The 25,078-nt window shown below is 38.3% G+C and overlaps 1 protein-coding gene across 8 annotated transcripts in view; it reads left to right on the forward strand.

Moving 5' to 3' along the window:
- The window catches only part of Pde4d (phosphodiesterase 4D, cAMP-specific), a 1,338,202-nt gene that overhangs the window by 1,282,945 nt on the left and 30,179 nt on the right, over positions 1–25,078 (forward strand). For 7 of the 8 annotated variants that reach the window (XM_013518413.1, XM_005392663.2, XM_005392664.2 and 4 more), the window contains one exon: positions 518–630. In XM_013518413.1, coding sequence (XP_013373867.1) covers positions 518–630 — 113 coding nt within the window. Of the gene's footprint in view, positions 1–6; positions 432–517; positions 631–25,078 lie in introns of those variants that run through there. The other variant, XM_005392670.2, reaches the window with a different exon arrangement.

The raw sequence follows: 25,078 nt of genomic DNA on the forward strand, positions 1-25,078 counted from the left end.
CCGGAAAGCGCGATGGGGCCGCGCTGCGCTCGCCGCCCCAGGACTTGAGAAAGAAAACAGGAAACGTGGTGCCGCGCACCCGGCGCGGCTGATTCATTGCTCCGAGCGCCCTGCGGGACGCTCGGCGGGGCCTCGGAGCTGAGGACCGGCGGGGTCGGGGCGGCCTCCGGAGCGGGCATCCCCAGCATCCGACCCGAGCGCCGCGCCATAGGCGCACCGGCTGCCGGCGCCGTCCCGGAAAAGTTGGCGCGTGTCGCGCTTCGCGCCCTCCGGCAGGCCGAGAGTGAACGCCAAGCTGGATAACCCGCGCCTCGCCGACGCAGGCATCCCCGCGAGCACAGCCTCGGCCCCCGCCGCGCTGCCGCCGCCGGGCTGGGCAATATGAAGGAGCAGCCCTCATGTGCGGGCACCGGGCACCCGAGCATGGCGGGGTACGGCAGAATGGCCCCTTTTGAACTCGCCAGCGGCCCCGCGAAGCGCTTGAGGACTGAGCCCCCCTTTCCCTGTCTCTTCGCAGAGGAGGCCTACCAGAAACTGGCCAGCGAGACCCTGGAGGAGCTGGACTGGTGTCTGGACCAGCTAGAGACCTTGCAGACTAGGCACTCCGTCAGTGAGATGGCCTCGAACAAGGTAAGCCCCCGCCTGCTGTCCCGGTGCCCCTTGCTGCCCATCCCCGCAATGGGGAGGCGCCAGGCCCGGTGGCCAGGGAAATACCTAGAGATCGGTCACATTTACTGCATATTAGCTGGTTTGCTCCCTAGAAGGGAGGTTCTTATTTCCATGCCTTCCTTCTCTCTCCCACTCACTATAGATAAATCAAACATTTTGCAAAAGCAACTTTGACACAGTTTGATTGAGTAGCCCCAAGACACAGGGCTGTTAAGTGACACTTTGCCTTTGCAGCAGAAATCCAGTAGGGTCAGTTGGCAGTGCGTATTTATAGGTATTCTTGGGATTCCCGGGTGGAAATAAGAGTTGCTGCGCGTCAGTGAAATCAGTTGGAGGCCGCCACCTACTGCCTTCAAACTCAGAAGAGTTTACTGAACTTGGAAGCTTCCCTCCCGGTTATCTAGTTGTCTAGGTGGCCTGCAAGAGCCGATCCTTTAGATATCACACGTCCACGGGAACGTGAATGAAGTTGGAAGGTTCACCGTGATCGTTACCTTTGTTTCCTTCAGAATTAGAAGGCAAGCCCAGAGCCTGAGGTCACTTAGTTACCATGAGGCTTTGGCTGGGCATTTGTGTCATAGGTGCTAAGGTGCTGGTCTTGGCAATTAATGGGGCTTGGGGACTGAGAAATAACCTTCAGTCTGAGGCAGCCTTGAAATAGCCTGGAGACAAGGTACTGTCTTACTTGTGCTGTATTTTTTTGAAATTCCTGTTCTTTTTGTGTTTAGTTGTGCAAGGGAATAATGGGGATTTTGTGTGCTTTTAATGACTGGCTGGCTGAGGGGACAGGAAAGGAAGCATGACCATGTTGGATGCAGATGGTGGGGGGAGTTAGTTCAGCTAGTAAGGACCGGTCGTGACTGTAATAGTTGCCTCTAAAAGGTACTTGTTTGGGGCCACCTATTTCCAAGGTCAAGAAGATTGTGCCATTTTACTGTTTATGTGTACATGGCTTTCAATGAGTGATACCTTTTTTAAATGCTTGCTGTAATTTTTATCTCACCTGTTTCTTTCTCTTGCAGTTTTTACTAAAAAGCCATAGCATTGAGCCACTAGCTTATCACTTCTGTTAACATTGCTTATATAGATAGCATTGTTATTTAAAGGGAAAGTTGGCTTCAAATAAATAAAAGGAGTTCCCCTACACCCTGCCTGCAGGTAACTTACCTACCCATGAGCACATTGACCTACCCAGGTACATAGGATGATCAGATTCCTGTGGCTTGTTTTGTCATTTGGAACTCATTTCTAAATTTGGCAGAGTTCCTCATTAAAATGAGGGGATATTGCTTTCTTATTGGGACTCTTCCTCTCCCCTTGGGTAGAAGAACCTCATTGAGTCTCATTAGACTCAATTATTTTTTTTTTATAAAATGTTAGTCGTTTTTCATAATTTGATTTATAGTAGCAGTCCACATACGCTGCTATCTCCAGTGTCCTAAATATTCAGTGAAACTGCTCTGCAGTGGACCTGAGTTCTCAGTTGCCTAGTTGATTTTTTGTCATAAAAGGCAGAGCAGAATCTGAAGGCATCTAGCAAAATACACACATTTGTTAACATTTTCAAGATGATTTGACAATACTTTTTCAGCGAAATGCACCTCAATTGCTACTCCATACGCTTAGTGTGAAAATTAATGTGCATTCTAACATTGTATTGTTAAGTGACTTCATCTGTGAAGTAGTTTATCTGTACTTTAAGATGAAAACATTTCAAGTCACAATAATTCCTCAAAATGATATCTTTCTTTCACGGCACTAAATAAGTGGGAGATTTTTTTTAAAAAAATCTTCATGGTGTAGGTTCCAAATTAAAATTTGAGTTAATTCACAGGGTTAGTAGGGGAAATGGGTTTATTTGGTTGAAGTGAAACAGGTAGAGTGAGAAGTGCTTTTTCAAAATGTGGTCATTCTAGCTGTGTTTCTGTGACTTGTGGTTGAAAGATGATTGACATTACACTTTTGAAAATGAAGCCTAGCACAGCTGGAGCTGCTGCTTCAACTTAATATCTAGGCCATTCATTTCTTCTTCAGTTCATTCATTTGGAAATTAGTGTTGTGCTCACATGATGTTTTCCAGATGAAAAAGGATTAGCCTAGAAAGAAAAACTCTTGGTGAGGGATGTAAAGGTACCCTTCTGCTTGATAACAAGGGCACAAATAAACCACATCCACAAGAGCTATGACCTGAGTTGGAGCAGCTGATGAGAAGGTCTCTGTGAGTGGCACTCTGCCTTCTGTCTGGACTAGAAATACACACAGCTTGATTTACGTCGTCGGCTCAATTGTTTGATGTGTCTTTAGTATGAATGAATAAATCTGAAACACTGGTTTTTGGTTGTTAGTCTTACTGGCACTCATTCTCTCACTGTTCTGTTTTGGCCTTTAAAAAAGTAGGACCCCCTCTCTGCGTTTCTCGTGGTTTTTAAAATTTTACTCCTAAAAGATTAAAAAAATATTGAATGAATTAACAAGTTACATGAATTTTAAAAAAATCTTAACAAGGAAAACTAAAACATTAGTTAAAAACGGTGTTAGAAGCAACGTGCTGTAGTTTCTGTACTGGCATTGTAGTGTACCTAGTGCTTGTTGATGGTGTAGAAGCAGGAAAAACTATTGAAATTTTGGGTAAGGCAGGGTTAGCTGAAACACATGTAGGATACTTGTACCGACTAGGGTAAGAGATTCCAGATGGCATTTAATTTGAGTGATTACATCTACAGCATTTACCCTGATAAGCACACTGATCTGCCTGAGATTTGTGCAGATATCCTTTGGAACCTCATTGCTACAATCGAGAGCAGTTTTAGTGGGGTCTTAAAAGCTTGGAGACGTGCAGACCTGAAAGTTCAGTCATGGTTTTATTCTACTTCTTCCTGGAATAAAAAAATGACTTAAGCTTTTTTAGTTTCAGTCTCCTTGGCAAAATGTGGGTGTAAGGTTAACGTGAGAGTTTCCAAAAAATATGTATAGAGTAATTAGCTAGAACAGTATCTGACAAGAATAGGCCCTGTACCTTTATTATTTGGGGTTTAGGTAAAACTTTATTGATTGTCTCTTTGGCTAAAATGGTTTTTTGTTTGTTTTTACTATTTAGATGTAATTTATGATAGACATTTTAAATTTCATGAAGTATAATTCTTAGGTAACTGTTCTTAGATAACTGATAGAATATTTTGAAGTTTTAGTTAGAAGTTTAGTGTTTTCTTAAATTTACTTTAAATTTTCTTAAATTTAGAATTCCAGGCAGACAAACTAAATACATTTTAAAAAATTTTAGTATAAAACTGAAAGACAGCCCTTATTAACCTTTAAAATATGTGCAACATCATGAGCACTTTTCCATCCTTGTGTATAAATCTTGAAAACTTAAGTACATGTTTAGTAAAGTACTTTTTAATGCAGAGTGGTTTCATAGTGTTTTCACTTTTCTGTCATGGAAAGTATATAAGGGTGGGAGGGAATGGCTAGGAGGGCAGGACAGAGGTCCAGACATCAGGTCTTTCAAAGCCTTTATGCCTTGGAACCCTGTAATTTAATTCTTTTGTACATTTCACCAGGCCTTTGTAAGTGCAGTGATGTTTGGAGAAAAAATCATTTTGAGTTCTCCCTAAAATACAACATCATGAGAGAAATGTATTTTGTTTCTACTCTAATTTGGGGGCCAGTTCTGAATCTTGGCATTACTGGAAACTATTGGCTTTCAAGCTAAAAGTCTGTCCTGAAGTTAGGATTCAGGCGTCCTTCTGAGACATGTAAGGTTTTTCTGTAGTCCATTTTAGAGAGGTACGTAGGCCAGTTTTGCAAATGTGATTGTGACTTCTTTTATTCTATCTCATTTTTAATTCATTTCTTTATTTGTTTTTGGTACGGGGAATCGAACTCAGGACTTTGTGCTTACCAGGCAGGCTCTGTGCAACTGAGCTATATCCCTCCTGGCCCTATCTCCTGTTTTTGACAAATACCTTTAGCATGTTTCTGTTGCCTATACTTGAAAGGTGTTTTTTTGGGTTGCTTTTCCTTGGTACTTTTCTGGCTGCTCCCCCTGCTGCTTTGGGATGGATGGTCAGTGTGTAATGTAGACAAGCACTTTGTGTGATGCTGATCAATTTTTTTCCAGGCACGAAAGGTGCTTGAAGGAATCAGGGATGTTCGTGGAAGTGGCTTAATATTACGGTATCATAGCACTGCACAAACACAAGAAAATTTAGAAAAGAAGCAAATGCTGAATTTTGCTAAGAAGAAAGGTGGGAAAAACAGTACACGGTAAAAATAGCAACAGTTGTAAAATTTTAAAATACTGTATTTAAAACTTAGAAAAGAGAGTTATTGAGTTAATGCATGCGAAGTAAAACTTTTAAATTTTAAAAACGTGTCTTTTATAATATAGAAACTTAACTTTTTAATGATTTAAGTTGGATGTCTTTCATGTAGTGAATAAAAATAGATTTGGGAAAGATTTATGAAGCTCACATATAGTGCCTTAAAATGAATATGAAGGAAATGAGTCCTTGTTTTTATAAGTACTATTAGAAAAAAAATGCTTTCTTTGCTTTTAATAATAGAAAGAGGGAAATGCTCTCAATAAAAATTCCGTTTCACTGAATAGTAAGACCTTGACTTTACTTGAGCGAGATACTAAGGTGTAAACAACATTGTCTCCATTGCTATCAGTGAGTTCCTATGTCAGTATTCAGTATCAGGAGACTTCAATATCCCTGGTCCTAACATTTAATGATCTAAAACCTCTCATTTTTATGATTAGTAAAACCATTCTTTACTAGAAAAATCGCTTTCATTTATTGATTTATGGGAGAATGGTAAGTCCTGTTCAAAAGCATTTTGAACTACCTTTTTAAAAAATTTCAAAATTTGAGGTTTAGTTATGATGAAATAACTTTTATCAATGTTAGAAATAGAATAAATAATCTATTTTTCCCCAAACACAGCAAGACAATAGATCATGCTTTGGTTCAATTCCGAAAGATTTCGGTAACAGTCACATAGATTGTAGTTGTTACTGAAGATACAAGTATGTAAGAGATGTGAAGCATGATTTATATCATGATGTTCAGTTGCTCAATAAAATATGTAGTTGAATTTTTTTCTTGGGCAGCCAAAGCAAACAATTTGTTTTTAAAACTATATATTGCTGAGACTTGTTATATACCTGGCCCTTGTGGTAGTTGTTATGGTTAGTCTGAGATCTTTATAGAGTAGAGAAATAGGAAGCCCTTTATCTTAGTATTCACATTCATTTGAAAGGCATTTAAGAAGACATTTTCATTTATTCACCATATCTCTTTATATTTGCTTCAACAGCAAGCAATTCTTTTGTGTTCATTAGGAAACTAAATTGGATTACCAGCAATAGTAATAATATGTTTATAGTCTTAGAGGTTATTGGTCAGTGATTCTTTTGGCAGCTTTGCAGAATGAAAAGAAACTTTTTTTTTCCTCAGCTGAACTTGGGCTTCAAATTTTAGTTCTGTTCTCTTCCTAGCTAATATTTTGGGCAACATACCTTCTCTGAAGTGCTCAACATGCTTTACTTCTCTGCACCTCTTTGAGATCATTAGCTGTATGCAGCAAAACTCATTTGTTGCAGAACACATACTGGGTGTTCCATAAATTATATGTGCTTACCTGTCTGAACTGTACACAGAAGTCCTATACTCCTTACAGTATAAGCACATAATAGCTCTAATTTCTATTCTGTAAGAAATTACAGTCTAAATTAGTGTTGCTCAAACTTTGTCATTTCTATGTATATTCATATCTGCTAGTATATGTTAAAGATATTAAAGTATTTTATTTTAAAATGTAAATACTCACTTGAATGCCTTACTTTAAAAGTGATTTAATGATAAATCATAGGTTTGAGGTGCTAGTTATATTTTTTCAAAAACAGATTGAATTAATATGTGACAATGAAAAAACGCTGATATGTAGGCCACCTGAAAGCATTTTGCTTGTCATTTAAGGACACTGAACATACTTGGACATAGTCATCCAAATCAGCAGCGAAACAGTCTTGTCATATTTTCATTAGATATGTTTGGTTTAAACAACTTAAAGAGTTTTCTTTCTCTACCGTCAATTAGGTTTTTCTAGTAGAGGAGAAAGGTGGCAAATTGCTGTAGCTGAAATCTTCTGTTCATTAGGTAGTCTACTCCTCAGGCAGAATGGTCTGTAGGTTTAGAGCAGCCATCTTTAGCAAGGCTACTGTGGTCAAATTCATCTTCTGACTTTTGCTAAATGTAAATTGGACCACTTTACCTTCCATGCTTCAGTTTTTTCATCTATTCAGTGCTGCCCCCCAAATAAGACCTAACTATAGGTAAAGAATGCCAGTCCCAGTCAACCTGTCCTTGCCTTACCTGCTATTACAGAGCAGCTACAGAGGGAGAGAATAGTGAGTTATAATCGTCTGCAGGACATTGATCATCACCATGGTAACGATCAGCTATTAATTACAGCTGAAGTTTGTTTTCCAGTTAGGTCTTGTTTTCAGGGAAACACTGGTAAATAGTTGGTATGATGATTTGGTGAGTTAAAAGGAGAGAATTATCAAGACTGAAACACAGTAGATATTAGTATGTCATATTTGCATCTATAAAAGAATATCATTAGCCCTTCTTTTTCGTATTTTGGGAAGGGGGTGAGGTTGTTTGCCATCCTGATTTCTGTCTTGAAGAGCTTCTAATGGTGGCTTAATGTCGACTAACCAGAACAGACTATTGTGGTGTTTCCTTTGCATAGCTACCCGCAATGGCTTTTACAAAGCCAGTTTGTTTTGTATGATTTTTATTCACTATTTCTATTTTTAGAGTTCACCTTTTGTTTGTGTAATTTTACAAAATAGTCCATCAAAGTGGCTTGACTTTTTATGTGATTATCTAAAATTCCCGGAGCATTTTCTAGCAAAAATATCTACAACAGTGGGAAAGAATATCCAGCATTTATATAAATGGGTGTATCTCTGTTATTCCTCCCAGTGAGTCTGAAAGAAACCCAGACACAAATGTCTTATTAATATTTACATTAAGAAAAGTGCATTAAGAATACAGTCCCCCCATTCCACCCTTCAACATTTAAGCATCTTGTTATACTACAGATACTTCCTTGTCCTATCAGTTGAGATTAGTCATACCCTAGTCACACACCTAGCAGCAGTCATACCCTAGTCACACACCTGAAAAATGTCAGACAAATGTTAGTTGAGGGACACTCACATTTTGTTTTTCTAATATCCCTCCTTGAAAAAATAACTGGCTTTAGGAACTCACATAGGAGATATCAAGATGAACCTGGAGCATCTTGTAGTGCCATCAAGTAAAGAGGTAGTCAAACAAAACCCCATATTGATGTCCACATATCAAAAGGGTGCAAGAGCAAACTTAAAGAGTTCCCCATGGCGAATGCTGGAATAATTTGAGCAAAAAAAAAAAAAATGGTGTAGTAGTAGATTACAGTAATTTTCAAAACAAATATATGTGAGTTCATATTGATATAAATAATTGATTGAATAATTAAATGGGGGAGAATAGGCAAATCTCTTGTCTAGAATTTTAAATAACTTACGTAGATATTCTACTCAAAAGGAGGGAGACCATAGCCCTGGGCTCCTTATATGTGGATTGTGCATATTGGCTTCCTTCCAAGTGGTACAGTAGGAACAGTGGGAAAAAAGAGTAGCTCTGCAGTGAGAAACCTGACAGACTATCTCATCAGGTTATCAGGATCGACTTTGGGACTAGGGATTTAGCTCAGTGGTAGAATGGTTGTCTAGCAAACGGGAGGTCCTGGCTTTGGTCCTCAGCACCAAAAAATTAAAAAGCAAACATAAAAAAAGATCAACTTTTACAGTGGTAACTTGTATTGGTAGGGTGTACTCTATATGATCTAATTAAAATGGCACTTTGTGTCTGTGACTTTTTCCTACCAAAAGCATATAACTCCAATATGATGAGGAAAATGTCAGATAAATTCCACTTGAGAGACATTTTACCATATACTTGACCAGAATCCTTCGAAACTGTCAAGGTTATCAAAAACAAGGAAAAGCTAAACCAAGAGGAGCCTGAGGAGAAATGACAAGTAAATATAACATGACGCCCTGGGTTGGATTCTGGAACAGAAGAAGAACATTCATTAGATGTAAGCTAAGATCTAAGTATAGTATGGACTTTAGTTAATCATGTATCAGTATTGGCTCAGTAACGTGACACATGTGCCTTACTAATACAAAATGTTAATAACAGGGGACCCTGGATGTGGAGAGCATGGGAGCACTCTACTTTCTTCATAAGTGTCCTGTAAGTCTTAACACTATTCTAACACAGGGAAATTATGCAAAAAAAAAAAATTTCCCCCCAGACCTCCCTTTTCTTAATTAGATCTAGTAAGTCTTTCTCTTTTGACTTGCAAAGGATTCTGTTTGTGATTGTCTTAGGGGAATAGTTGCTTTTTGTTTTACTCTTCAAAGGAGGCTTTCTATATGGTTTTTAGGCCAAATCCAGTGAGCAGCAATGTACCATTTTATAAGTGGTCACATAAATTAGTATACAGGGTATATGACGTTGGTTAATATAAATTCCATTTCTTGCCTTGGATTGAGAAAGTTGAAGTATTATAAATCCTCCTTTTAAAGAAAGTGTTTCTTTTTCACTGACAAGAGTCCTGAGTATTTCTCACTTAAGAATCTGACTTCTGCTTATGGATATTCATCTCTCAGAAATGCTATCACAACATATGCTAGATTAGTGTCATTTAAATTAAAAGTTTATAGTCCACAGGCAAAAAACATTAAGGCCATATAGTCTTAAACTGGCCTCTTTTATACTTATTTTAGTAGTAATATCTTGTTAGTGTGAAGATGACCTGTCTGAATGCGTTTTCTCCTAGCCTGGGAAGAGAGGATGTGCGTGTTGGCTTTAGTCTGTTAGTGAGCACCGTGGAGTTGTGTCCAGAGCATGCTCGTTTTCTCATCAGCATCTCAGGTCTGCTGCACCATAATCCCTATCGTGGCAGCCTCTGGCTCTTATTCCTGGCAGGTTGTGTGTTGTGCAGACATAGGCACCATAATAGGAAACACCTCGGCCTGTCATAAACACGTCTGGAGAGTAGAAAGTACAGGAATGACGGGGATGTGTCCATAGCAACCAGGCAAAGAGGCAGCTGCCATATTGGAGTAAGTTCAGGCCAGTGTGTGTCTTCTCCATTTCAGAAAACAACTGGCTGATTTCAAGGCTGCCCTCCTCTGTATAGTCATATTTTTGTTGCTTTGTGTGTATGTTTTTCTGTTTTGGACAAATGTGAATAAATACATCTTTAAGGAAATACTCTTCCAAGTGTTTTGAGAGGATTTATCAAAGTGTTGACCTTTTCTTTTTCTCTTTTTAATTTTACCTGATCATTCTAGTCCAAACTCATTGAAGAAGGTTCACTACAGTAGGAAATTAGAGAGGGGGTGGGGAAACCATACAAAAAAGATCATGTGTCTTTTTAAAGAACTATAAATTATAGTGAATTATACAGAATTACAAAGAAAAGAACATTTCTAGTAAGATGACGTGTTTAGGTGTTTATGTCAACTCCGTGTTTTAGAAAAGGAGTACTTTTCTGACTGAGAAAGATTCTGTTATATCTACTGATTATTTTAGTGCTTTAGGAAATTTAAAATGAACTAAAATTTTAACAGTGAACCTTATAGCAAAAACTTAGAAAGAGAACAAATTCCCAATTTGAAAAAGTTGTCATAGTTTTTGAGAAAAGGTGATTTTATATGTGATTTAAATAGATATAGGTGTCATTTCGTTATTTGCAGAGAAGCTCCATTTCACAAAAGAGATTAAAGACTGCAAACAGTGAGCAAAACTGCTTGTGTTAAAATGGTATTAAAAAATTAAGATAAGTTTTGGAAAACTTTCAGAGTTTTACTCCTTGTCTTTCATAGATTAGGTGTTCAGTGAATATTTTTTGGCTAGTTCCCTTTTTAAACTAAGGGCCTATCTTTTTTTTTTTTCTTCTTTTGAATATTGCAAGTCAGTTTCAGCAATATGCTGTGATACGAATGAAACCAGTTAACATCTCGATTTTCCATTCTTTGCTTTTTTGTGGTGTGGGGGGTACTGTGAATTGAGCTCAGGAGTTCATGCTCGCCAGGCAGGTACTGTGCCACTGAGCTATATCCCTAGCCCCTATTCTTTGCTTTTTCAATCTTGTATTGTCAGGGTGATTTTAGATGTCTGTAAGAATAAATGGTAATTGGATTTTAATAACTCATAAAGAATCTTTTGGTAAAAATAAGCCTATTTCTTTGCTATACATAAGAAAAGATTAGATTAGTTTCTCTTGGAAGATAATGGTTTGGGCCTAAATCTTAATTTTTCTTTCTAGAGTTAATGATAAAATGATACCCTAGGACAGTGATGGTGTACCTTTTAGAGCTTTCAGAGATACCAAACGGCGGGCTGCAGGTCTTGTGCCATAAGTTTACCACCACTGCCCTAGAATAATTTCTAAGGTGAAATGATGAAAGGATACATAGAAGAAAAGGCAAAAGACTATGATCTTACATTATTATTACAGACTGAATCTGAGTATATGAAAGAAATTTATTTGAAAAGTTAAATTCACTGGAAAATTTAATTACTTTTGCTCTTTATTCTAAATGTCACACATTATTATCTATTTGGTATATATGAACAGTCTTTGACTACAGCTGCTCAGAAAACTCAGGTAGATACCGTACCTTCTAATGTAAGGCCTGATTTTATATACTTTCTCATTCCTCAAGCCTTATATTCCTGATTTATTCCTGGAAACAATTACATCAAATGTCAAAAGAATTTTTCCACTTTGAAGGATGAAAAACCGAGGCTCAGATGGCCTTGGCCAAGGTTTGTATGCTTCTTATAGGTGTAAAAATGAGGATTTTTCTCTGTGTAGCATTGGAGCAGGGTGGAAAAAAGTAGAAGAACAAGTGTTCGTTTTCAGGCTACACTTTGAGGATATATCTATATTCTAAAAAGTTACTCATTTAATGAGTGCTAGATTCCAAAACAGCGAGAGTAGTTTCAGCAAAATACAATTCCTAAGGATGAACCCTGGAGTCTGCCTTGTTCTGCCTTCCTTCTTACTCACGTCACGTGGAGCAAAGCTCAGCTGGCCGCAGCTCCAGCAAGAGCATAATGGTGAACAGTGTTTGGGGGGCAGCCATTCTGGTAGGCAGATAGTTAACAGGGTGCTGATATCAGTGGAAGGGTAATGGAGTCTGTGGGATACGGGGACCACATGACCAAAGAAGGTATGAGATACCATCCTGGCAGAAAATTTGGAGATGGGGTGGGATGAGGGGGAGGGCACTAGCAAATGCAGAAGGTACAGAATAAGTTCAGGGAAGATATAAGCATGTTCAGAATTTTTAAAATAGCCTATTACTATGATGTTGCCTGGAAGTCTCTTTTCCTAGTCAGAATGTTCACCTGCAGCCTCAGTGGGTTCTTGTGCTGTTTGTTAGAAGAATCAGACAGAAACACGTTGGCACAGAAACAAAGCTTTTTATTCTCATGCTGAAGTGCTAGGTGGAAAGCCAGGGGGACATGAGCCCAAGTTCCCAAAATAAAAGTGCACAGCTCTTGTGGTGTGTGTGGAGTAGAGGACCCAACCTCGTGGCGTAATCTCATATAGAGGTAGAGTTTTACCTGCACCTGCGCTTTTTGCTATGCCTCTTCATGTGACACAGCTTGTTACCTCACATGGCATATCTCCTCTGAAGTCTATACCTTAGGTGGTGATTTTTACTGTGCGAACAAAGTAAAGATAGTTTGTCCCTTGCTACTTGCTGTATGCCCCTTCCCATTTGAGAAAGTTCCTACCTGAGTTTTTGAGCCAGGCAGGTCATTCCCTTGCCACAGTGGTGTGGTTTTAACGATCTTGGTATTTTGTTTTGTGTTCTTGATTCTGGCTTCTTGATAGCTCTGCTAACCATGTAGTCATTGAAGCCTGAGCTGACTTCCTATCTCCCTGTTTCCTGGGGTGTTATCTTAATTTTATAGCTTTGAAAAACTAGTCCACTTTTTACTTCTGAGTTCCTTGGTATGTTTGTTAATCCTTTAAGACTTGGGGGCTAGACTAGATAGCTGTCTGAGGCACAAAATGGGAAGGAAAGATGAAGTCATGAATAGGGTGAGGGATGAAGGTTGAAGAAAAGGTGGAAAGAAAGAACATGTTAGGCAATGTTAAATGAGGAAGGGTGATAGGAGGTGAATGTCAGTCTGGACTCCCTAGTGTCAGAGCTCCCCTTGGCTGGGGAAAATTGACCAGTCTGTCTTCCTATGGTCCTTCTACCTCAGAATTTGCATGGTGTAATGTGGTTGTCATGAACCTTTGAGACAGCACTAAAGAAGAAAACAAACGGGACTGGTCAGCCAGGGGTATGAATATTTTAGGGGAGGATGGTTAGCTGTGGTGATGGGGGAGGGGGCAGAGGCACCTGTGAAGGGGAGATTTATGGGTGTAGCCTTCACAAGGCTCAGGTCTCACTTAGTGCTCATAGCTGGGGTCACCTCCTTCACCTGCAGCCTCCTTGAGTCCTGGCCCAGTAGCACCATGCCTACGTTGCAAAATCCAAATTCTGAGTATTCCCTGGGAGCCTCCTGCCTGGGAGTGAGGAATGGGTCGTGGGACTGTAAATGCAGGTTGCAGGGGGGTGAAGGTCGTCAGTGTCCAAATAAGCACAGGCTAGTTCACCTTAATACATTATAACTTATTTTTAGGTGCTAAAAGTGTAAAATGGAACACACTAGTCCATGAAAAAGGTAAACTTTCTCTCCATTCTGCTCTAAATCTCCTTCATTTGGATGAACTTAGCAATTCCTCTTGTGGATACAAATCTGCCACACATAAGAGTTATGACCTTGAATAGTAAAAATGCTTCAGTTTCTCTGAGTTCTATTTTCTCTGTAAATCATGACTAACATAATCTACCTCACAGGGCTGTCATGAACATTAAAAGAAAGCTTGTGTAAAGGGTGTAGTGTAGTACACGCATGTGGTAGGCAGTACAGCCTATCTTTAGTAGGGATGAGGACTGGAACTATTTTTAAACTTAAAGGTCAGCATTATATGCTGCCATATAGGTAACCCAATGCAATGGGAGCTTGAATCAACAGGTCTACGAGAAAGCTTACGGAGTGTGCCTTTGAAATCCTAGTACCTAGTCACAGTGATTTATGGGACCTTACTAGCTTGCATATGTGGTGCCCACTGAGCTTGTTTACCAAGCTTTAGCTTGGTTACCTAGCACCCTATGATAGCATATTTTTACTATCACTCTCACTGACTTCTTCATTGTGATTACTCTGAAAGAACATATATCAAGGTGCCTACAAGAAAGATTTATTAGGGCTTAAAGGTCTCATGTAGATCTTCTTTCCACTGTCTAAAACCTGCTCCTTATGCTTTGCTTTTTCCTCCCCCAGTGACATGCAGAGACCCTCCAAATGCTTGTTCTGGTTCTGTGAAATATTGAGGTTATAATTAACATCAAGTATCCAGTCCTATCAAGATGCTCAGTGTCACTTCCTAGTGAAAGTAGAAATAAAAGGGAAAGTAGACCCTTTAATTCTTTCACACCTTAGGAATGGCAATCCAGCTGAAAAGCAGAGTAGATAAGATGACCTTGGATCTAGTGCCAGTCCTGTAAAGAGTTCTCCGTCATGAGTCGCATAGTAGACATAGTCAGCGAGAGAAGAGATACCCTACTGGTGTAGTTGTTAAAAGAGTTGAATGAGTTACTGCATAGATCCCTTTCCATTTTTCCACTTACTGTTAGCCATTCTCCAGAGCAATCAGACTTCGTTTCGCTTAGTAAATTTTTTTTTGAAATTTCCGAAGTCGTTAGAGGTTGGTGAGATCCATATATTCACCTTGTTTTACAGATGGAAGTATGAAGGAGCAGGAGAGTTCATGTGATTCAGAACAAACCGGTCCTGCATTACTTTGTCAAGATTTTTATCTTGTGAATACAAGACAAGACATACAATTGTAATTTCAGTCTTTATTGACAACTTCATTTTTGAATGATATTTTTAATTGGGATATTTTTAATACATGATATTTATAATTTAATTTATATGTCCTTGATCCCTGATTGTTCTCTACATCAGGTCCAACTTTCATATGGAAAATAAATCATTAGGATGTTTTGGTTTTGGTTTGCACCTTTTTACTGTAGACAACCACAGTCCAATTTTTTAGGCTTCCACGGAAGGATTTTTATTTTAGCCTATTTATTTAAGCACATTTCTCAGTTCCAAGTTTTTTCAAAGTGAATTGAGATTTTTATATACGAGTATATATGTATATATATATAGAGAGAGAGAGAGGGAGAGAGAGAGAAAGAGAGAGAGAGAGACATGGGTAGGTGGATAAGCAGACATACCACTAAAATCAGCTAGACATATAAACCTGTTGTGTGTTCATGGACAGTGCAGAACTTCATGGTGTTCATGTTGGGTAGAGAAGTTCAGAGCGCATTCAGCACACAGTACTCAAATGATTGGGAAACATCAGAGGTAGATCTTTTGCAAATGGGAAGGAGACTGAGATCAAGGGAAGGGAAAAAGAGATGTAAAAAGAATTAAGATGTGTTGCAGACATGTACCAGATCCCCAGATGAATGTTACTGTTTTCTAATACAGACAAGTACTAATAAACGCAAAAAAAAAAAAAAATGTGAAAGAAAAAAACAGATCTTGGATGTTGGGTCATATAGATTGCTAAGGAGTGAAGAGGCGTATTCCAGGGACTAGATGAGGCTGGGTGGGATGGGGGACACTTGTGGATTTAGGTTTTTGGGGAATGGAGGGTTAGTGGGTATTCTGGAAGTGTGGGCCTTTCTGGAACAGAGAATCTGATTATAGGATGGGAGGAAAGTATGAAAAATGGAGACTGGGCCACAAGGTAGACAGCTTTAGTTACCATTTGAAGCCATGTGCAGTGATCTTACAAATTCTGAAGAACGTTGGCTCTTGATTATAAGGAAAATAACAAAACTATGATATTAGAAGATCTGGAGGGAGTTGCCGCATGGGTCATATTGAGGGGAAATAATGAAAGCAAAAAGATTATTGGCAAATTAGGCACTGAAAGGATAAAGACCCAAAATAGAATAAAAAGAAATAGGAAAAAGAGTGTATGGGATTCAATAAAGAATATTTTGGGGGTGCAGATCTGCAGTCAAAGGAGAAGATGAGATTCTAAACTCAAGTAATGGAAAAGATAATGATTGAGAAATCATCAGAGATCAATTTGGGAATGTGGTTGTTGGATAATATCACAGTTAAATGGGTAATCATGAAACAGAGATGGGACTATGGGTCTATATAGAAATGCCCTGTGGGCCTGCAGTCATCAGGACTGGATATGTGGTAAGAGGCTGGAATTTACTTGGGTATTGCCTGCACGGCATTCATAGTTGAGGCCTTAAGGCTCATCCACAAAATGAGAGTATGTAGTAATTGTACTTATTAAATAAATGAGATAATAAAAGCAGAGTATTCAACATATGGTAGACCGTAAATTTTAGCTTTCGTTACTTTTTACAGTGAGTTTTGGGGAAAGACAATTTTGTGAATTATTAGAACTGGTGTTCTGGAAGCCTTAAAAGCTATCTGCTTGGCATATTTTCTTTGTAGCCTAAATGGAAGTTCATATGTTCAAACCTACATCCTTGCTTCCTGAGTTGTAGGGGAAGCTGACAGCCCCAGCTATCATTGTTTATATTGAGTTGCTAATCGCCGTTTGTAGGCCTGTGGTGTTTTCATTTTATGAATGGTTGAAGATCTTGATTACTCTTCTGTTCATTACAACTAACATAACACAGTTCCTGAGCTATATTTTATTTGCTGTATCCAGAATCAAATCACACTTAGACGAGACTGAGTGCTTTCAGAGTCTTACAGCCATAGACTCAAATCAATTTTTAAGGGTTTTAAAACAGCATCTCTTGACGAATGATATTAGCTCAGTGTACTAATTTACATTCACCCAAAGTAGAATAAACACAACAATGGAAGAAAGCCCAGAGAGGAGAACTATTACTCATGGAGAGTTGTAGTTCAGTCATCCTGTCTGAGTGTCTTTACGTTTGTTCAGTCAGTGCACTCAGAAGAAATTACCCCAGTGTGTTTGAGATTTTCAGAAGCATTCTCATCTGGTATCAATGCTTTTAATAGTTTTTAGACCAGTGATAGCAAACCTTTTAGAGCTTTCAATGATAATAAGCGGCCAGCTGCAGCATGTGTGCCATAGGTTAACTGCCACTGTCTTACACAAACCTTGGAGGCATAAATGACTGGGTAGCTGTCACTGTGGGAATCTTAATGCACTTGTTTGAATTAAATTGTTTTCCTGCCAGGCATGGTGGTACATACCTGTAATCCCAACACTCAGGAGTCTGCAGGCAGAAGATCACTGTGAGTTTGAGACTGGCCTGGACTACATAATGAGACCCTGTCTCAAAAAACCAAAAAAGGGAAAAAAAGTTTACCTTATGACAAGCTTCAGTGTTTCTGGTCATCAGATAAATAATACATTGAACCTCCAGCACATGTTTAATACACTTTGCTGGGTCCCTCACATTAATTTTGATTCTCTGCCTAACATGGAACTCTTACATGACATGCTGCTTAACCGGTGCTCATAAGAGGCAGGCCTAAGATTTTCAATCACAGCAAGCCAATCAAAGTAACTAAAACTCTATGCCATTGTCTGTCCCAAAATTCTTAGAATCTACTATTGAGTCACTGTTGCCAATGAAAAAAATCGCATTTTTACAATATTGTAGTTTATGGCCTTTAGTTAGCTTTTATTCCTAAAATGTTTATATATGACAGAGACTTTTATAAAAATATTGGCTGCATTGAATGCTAGATTCTAATGTTGATTGTGTTATGTGTTCCTCAGTGAGCAGGTGCTTTGGTTTTCATATTCCTAATCTGTGTGAAGAGGGGATTTAAAGCTAGATGGTACATGCCCCTTCTTCTGAACTGTTCTAAAATGTGTTGGAAGTCCTTGATGGAAGTGGTCTACCCTAAGACAATGTATTTGGAGTATTTGAAAGTGACTGCCTATTCAGAACTCATTTTCCTATCAGCATTCTTTACCCAGAACTCTGAAGGAGTCAGGGGAGTCAGAGGCCCCTTGACAGTTTAAGAACATATACGTGCACAAAACCTTTGCATATTTAAATGCTGCTACATTTATGACTTCGCACTCTTCTATCTTCTTTTCTTCCTTCAACTGTTCCTCCCCGTCTTCCCCATCTCAGTATGTGGCACCAGCATACATCCAGAGCAGATGTTCATCAAGCCAGAAATCTAGTGGTTGATTATTTTTATTGCTTCACTTCTGGCACTATGATTTCTTGTCAGCCCCTCTACTGCTTTTGTCATTCTATAGTCCTCTGAAGAAACAACTTTCAAAGAATGTACATCACATCATGTTGAAGATGTATACCATATCGTTCTGCCATTCCCTGCTCAGAACATTCCAGTGCCTCCTTATACCCTCTAGAAGTCTGATGAGGTCCCACAGTCTTGTCCTCACCTGCCTCTAGTCTCATTCTGGGTCTCTGCCTTCCCTAGTGCTGGCTGTGTTCCTTCAGCCCTTCCTGAGAGTGTTCTGCCTCACACTTTCCCTTCTTTTTAAATTTAATTTTAACTGATATATAAAAACATAAAATAATACGTAATAATATGGTACAATATGATGTTTCTATACGTGTATACATTACATTATATATAAGTCAAGTTAAACATTTTTGTCTCAATTATCTATCATTTTTTCACCATAGAAACATTCAAAACCCTCTCTCCTAGCTTTCTGAAATATACAGCGCCTTAATTTTTAAACCTTTTCAATTTTATTAGTACATATTTGCAATACATGTAGTTTATAGTTATCTTGGGAAGTTGGTTCATGTACATAATAGAGGTTGTTTTTAACTTAACATTATCTGCAGTCACCTTACTGTGGAACAGAACACCAGGACTACTTATTCCCATCTAACCCTAACTTAGTGTTCCTTGACAAACCTTTCCCTGTTTCTCCCTCATTTCTACTCTCCCTAGCCTCTAGTGACCAGCATTTTACTATTCATGTCCACGAGATCCTCATCTTTTTATATTTCACGTGAGTGAAATTCTGTAGTACTTGTCTTTCTGTGCCTGCTTCATTTCACTTAAAACTCTATAGTTCCACCCTCTAGTTCTATAGTTCCACCCATTTGGTTCCACCAAATGTGTTGTTGCACATTTCATTCTTTTTTGTGATGGAATAGTATTCCATGGTGTATATGTAGCCCATTTTCATTACTTATCAGTTGATGTTCTCTTAGTTTGTTTCCATATCTTAACAGTTGTCAATAGTGCTGCGGCAATTGTCTCTCTCTAGTTATTTGGGTCTCTTCTTAGATATGGCGTGCTCAGCGCAGCTTTCCTAAGTATTTAATTTTACAGCACACCATTACCTACACGTTGCCACTTCTATTTTTTTTTTTTTTTTTTGTAACAGGAATTGAACTCAGGACCTTGCGCTTACCAGGCAGGTGCTTAGGCCACTAAGCTATATCCCCAGCCCATGTTACCACTTCCTTCATTCACAGTGTTTATCATTCATTTTTTATCTGTTCCTTTATTGTCTTTTGGCCCCAGAACTCCAAGCTATGTAGGATCAGGGAACTATCTTGTTCATTACTCTGTTCCCCATGCTGGCACATAGAGCTGTTTAATAAATACCTGCTGAATGAATAAGTAAATAACCACGCTAAAACAACCTCTGTCTGGTAGTATGTAAAGCCCTTTCCTTTCACAAGAATTTTATGTGAAACTCTAGCACTTTGTTTTTACTTGTTAATAATGTCAAGAGTTGAGTAGTAAAATAAGTTTGGGAAATGTTATATTAAATGAAATAAAATAAGGGTTGTATATTACAGTTCCTGGCAAAGCCTTGACTATGCTAATGTACACAATGTCCATAAAGGTTAGCACTGTCAAAAGTTTACTTGACAGTGGAAGCTGTATTGCATTGGAGTGCTACTCTTTACAGCCCATTCTAGGAAGTGCTGCCTTAGACAAAAGTGCACCTTAATAGGAGGAAGTGAGTCATGTACTGACTATACAGGGGCAAATTTATGCCACCTATGAAGAAAACAGTCTGACAAGTAAGGACTAGAAAAACAAAACCTATTAAAATGTGGCAAAATTAATATACCTGCTGAGACTATTCAGTTCTGTGCAAAAAGTGATACACTCACTTTCCTGCAACTTTCTGTCTCTAGCAGCTGGTACAGAACTTGGCCTAGACTTTTACACTAAAATTTCTTGTCTGTTCGGTGATGAATAATTAACAGTGGGCCAGGATTACTTCATATATGTTACTTTTGTACCCTGAAACTCTATTGGGTTTATTAGTTTTAACAGGTTTTTTGGTGGGGTCTTTCAGGTTTCCTGTATATAAGATTCTATCATATGCAAACAGGGACAATATGTCCTCTTGCATGCAAAATTGGATGCCCTTTAATTCTTTCTCTTTCCTAATTAGTACTCTGGCTGAGACTTTAAACACTGTGTTGAGTAAAAGTGGTGAAACTGGGTATCCCTGTACTGTCCAGATTTTAAAGGAAAAATTTACAGTTTTTTTCCCATTCAGTATGACGCTGACTGTAGTGCTGTCACTTACGGTCTTTATGGTATTGAAGTACAATAAATCCTTCGTAAGCCTAATGTCTTGAGAGCTTTGTTTTAATCATGAAGGGACGTGGAATTTATTGAATGCTCTTTCTGCATCTACTGAGATTGGCATAGGGCTTTTGATCTTCATTTTCTTTATGTGAACTATCTTTCATATTTATTGATTTATGTGAGCCAGTCTTGCAATTCCTGTGATAAATCCTATTTGACCATGGTGTAGTGTGTGTGTATGTGTGTGTGTGTGCACGTGCGTGCATGTGTGTGTGTGTGTAATATTTTCTTTTTTGCTTTGCTGTTGAATTTGATTTGTTAGTTTTGGGTGAGGAATTTCGTGTCCATTTGCGTCAGGGATATTGGTCTGTAGTTGTCTTTTTCATTGCATTGTTATCTGACTTGGATTGTGGGGATTTGCTGGCCTTGGACAATGATTTGGAAAGAATTTCCTTCTTTTCAGTTTTTTGAAATAGTTTGCAAAGTATGTAGGAGGTACTAGTATTGCATAAGATAAAAATTGGGGTTGAGTATTTTGTGAATAACTGTATAATTGTTCAAACATTTGTTGTAAGGAGTATTTTTTCTCTTTTGAATTGCAGTTCAGAGTTTGATTTAAAATAACTGTAAGATCCATGTATCAAAATTGTGCATGTAAAATATGTATAGTATGGATTTCTAGAAGTAAGCCTAAGTGCACTTGTTACTATTGCTTTAGAAGACAGGTATTCTGTTTGTTTTCACAAAGCGATCCATGTATCAAAATTGTGCATGTAAAATATGTATAGTATGGATTTCTAGAAGTAAGCCTAAGTGCACTTGTTACTATTGCTTTAGAAGACAGGTATTCTGTTTGTTTTCACAAAGCATACCACTGAGTACATAGTGAAAATTTTACAGTGATTATCATAGCCCTCATTAGCATGAAATATTGGTGTTAACTCAGACCAACTCTAGTGAACTGGGGATCCTCATCTTCTCCATATATAAAAAGTACCATTTCATATGAGATTATTTTTGTGGAGGCTTCATTTATGTGGTTTGTGTATCTGATTACTGCCTTGATTATTCTTCAGTGTAACACAAGTTCTGGTAGATAGCAGTGATGATGGTGGTTTCATCTAGATTGAGGAAATCTATGCAGAAGTCTGTCTACATGAATTCAAGATGTATAAACAATTGTAGAATTCCATGCTAACATTCAGTAAGAGCCCATGCAGAAGAGAAATATAATCACAGCTGGCAGATCCATCTTCTGTTATTTCAGCCTCAAGGAATTCCTCAAAGAAATAAAGTTCCTTTTACTATAATAGAATTTCTTTGCTCAGTAAACGTTGCAGGTGTTTTCTATTATTTCTGAGACTTGATGACTTAGGAGCAGAGCTTTTTAAAATCAGATGTGGAGCCTCTATCACTAGAGGGCAGTAAACACAAACAGATGGAGTAGGTTTACTTGCTTTGAGATGATTTTTCTTTCTTTGTTTTCTAATATTAGCATCAATGAATGTAAGTAAAATTTTTATAATGTGAAAATAGATCTGAAGCTCTGAGATTTAACCGTACAAATCTCAATTGATTATAAATGTATTCTGGATTATTATCTGCCTCTAATGTAAGGTATTTGAAAATACCTAGACTGTTTTTAGAGTTGCTCGTTTGCTGTAACTATTATATGTAATATCTGAAGTTTAATTTTTGCTCAGAATTATTACAGGTGTGTTTAGTAATCAGATTTGTAGTTGATAAAATTAAAGGTAGTGGGCATATGAACGCCTAGTTTGTATAGCTTTGCTTCTTGATTAATAACTACCAGAACTGTCATTTTAAGCAGAGAGGTATAAATAAATGGTACAGTTTAGAATTCTGTTAATATACTTTTGTATAAACTAGGCTAAATACAGAACAAAGCTTCAAATGCCATTTTTATTTTATTAACATGTATTAATTTCATATAGCGGTGGACCTCAGCATGATACTTGCATGGATGCGTATACTGTGAACCTATCAAATTGCCTCTGCCTGCCTAGTCTGTGTGATCCCTGTTCTACTTTCAAGTCGACAGTTTTTAGTTTCCACATATGAGAGAGAACATGTAGTACTGGTCATTCTGTATCTGGCTTATGAAATCCTGCTTTTGGCAATTTGAAGTACTCTGAAGCCAGACAATCTGAGTTTAAACCCTGACTCTGCTACTTAACTGGCTTCATGACCTTGAGCAAGGTCCTTGGCCACTGTGAGCCCGTTTCCTCATATTTCGGTTTTTAATTTTCTATTCAAAAATGTGTCGTCTCTGTCTTGACTGATGTTACAAAGTCAATAATGAACAGCATGTGTTAATGTATTAAAGATTCAACTCCATCAGCAGAATGTTAAGTACCCTAAAATGTCCTGAAATAGAGAGATTATTGATTGCTTGGAATATCTATTAAGGACTAAGAAAATGAGAACTAGAAGACGAATGGATACAGAGATTATGAGTAGTATTATTAGGAAAAGACAAAAAGTAAACTGAATGCTAAAGAAAATTATTTTTTGTTTCAATTTACTCATTCAATATATGTGTGTGAAATCATTTAGACATTTGAGAGCTACAGATTACAACTAGGAGATTTTGAGCCCTAGCTGGCTGCTTCGTCTCAAGCTGTGTTGTCAGGACTCAGTTCCTCTTCTGAATGTGTTGTTTTCACTGGTCTGTGTGTCAGGCCACCAGTGACTTACTTGTGGTGCACTCCACACGTAAGCATGTCTCCAGCAGGTAGGGATGCCTACCTCTGGGCGCCTGGTCCCTGACTTCCCTAGTTTGTAGGGTCCGCCCTGTCCAGAAGTCTGATCATAGTGATGGTATACCACTGTAGTTTTTAAGTCTGCTGTCCCTAAGTCCATGCCAGTTATCCTAGTGTTTCCATCAGCCTCGTTAGATGATAAGCTATCATATACTATGAAGAACACAGATAGAAAGGGATCTGTGTTTACATCTCAGTCTTGTCACCTTTGGGGCAAGTTGTTAATGGTTAAGAATGTTGAGTTGTGGGTGGTTTATGTTTGTAATCCCAGCTATCTGGGAGGCAGAGGCAAGAAAGATCCAAAGTTCAAGCCCAGCTTAAACAACCTAGCAAGATCCTGTCTGAAAATTTAAACAATATTTTAAAAGACTGAGTTGCAGCTCAGTGCAAATAACCTATGTTCAATCCCCAGTCTTGCCCCCTGCAAAAAAAAAAAAGAAAAAAGAAAAGAAAAATTCATCTTTTAATCTTAAAATACAGATACTACCTACCAGGATATTGCAAAGATTAGAAAGAAGGTATATAAAGCTCTTAGTGCATAGTAGGTGTCTAATGAATTCTTTAACTTACTACATTTACTTCATTAAAATTGGCAGATACCAAGTATGAAAGTAAGAATTGTATCATTCTGGTCTCATTGAAGTTTCCCCTCTGGATTGTCTGTAGACTCTGCAGGTTGCTCCTGCCATGGCAATAGGAAAGAGATTCTAATTTGTGTCCTTCAAATGGAAAAATGAAATGAGTTGTACTTTGGTTCAGGGATGAGAAGATTTATTTGCTGCAAATATGAAACATTCCTTGGTGATTTTTTTTGACACCATCTGATAATCTTTGTAGACGATTAGGGATTTACAGTTCAGTAATTTCAAATTTAGCACCTACCAGGTGCTTGACACAGTCACTGCTGAGTAGAAGTCCGTGAAACGAAGATGTTGTTACATTCACCAGAAGGGACAGTGCATATTAGAGGGAGGGGTGATCATATGTGTGTGAGTGTATAAACTTTTAAGATCTATTCTTACACAGGCAATTTGTTTTAAATGTTCTGTAGTAGTTTTGCTGAGGATGAAAGCCCCTACGGGGAGCATTCAGGAAATACCCGGTGTAGTGACTAGGGAGTGCTCGCCGCTCTTGTTGGGCACAGGCCAGGGAGATTAAACATCCTGCAATACACCATGTGGCCCTTCGCTGCAGAGGTGGTCCTGCCAAACTTCGGAAAAGTCTGAGCAGCTATTGTAGGTGGAAAACACACTATGTTTTCTAAGCCTACAATGCATCTACTTTTCACATGTACACACTAAACAGTGCCACATGTTTTTAACCCATGCCTGCTTTTTAAACAATTCAGCAATAGTGCATATGAAGGGAAGAATGCATTTTGTTATAGTTGAAACCTTTCCGGCAGTCATTTGCGTCATTTCAGAGGGAAGAATTACCTTAATATAATGCTCCTGTATTCATTTCCATATTACTGTAACTTTCATGCAGCCCTCTGTATTAGAAGCCTTACAGCACATACCAGAAACATCACCGTAAACACATAGCACTCGCTATTTTCTAAGTGCTTTGTATATATGCACAGTTTAATTCTCACAACAACCCCATAAGGTACATACTAATATTATTCTCACTTTCATGCTACATAAATGGACATTTTTAATCACTTGCTTAGGGTCACACAGCTAGTCAGTGATAGTGAGATCTAAGCCTTTGGACTTTCAAATGCAGTTGTGTACTAATACTTACATTTTGTATTATTTAATATAAACTTATTTCTCCCTTATATTACTAGTAAACCATTATACTTCTTAAAAATATGTAGAGAGCGCTTAGTCTGATGTATATATTTAATAAAGTATGTATGTAGAAATTATA

Source organism: Chinchilla lanigera, unplaced genomic scaffold, assembly GCF_000276665.1.
Source record: "Chinchilla lanigera isolate Chin_1 unplaced genomic scaffold, ChiLan1.0 scaffold00045, whole genome shotgun sequence".
NCBI lineage: Eukaryota > Metazoa > Chordata > Mammalia > Rodentia > Chinchillidae > Chinchilla > Chinchilla lanigera.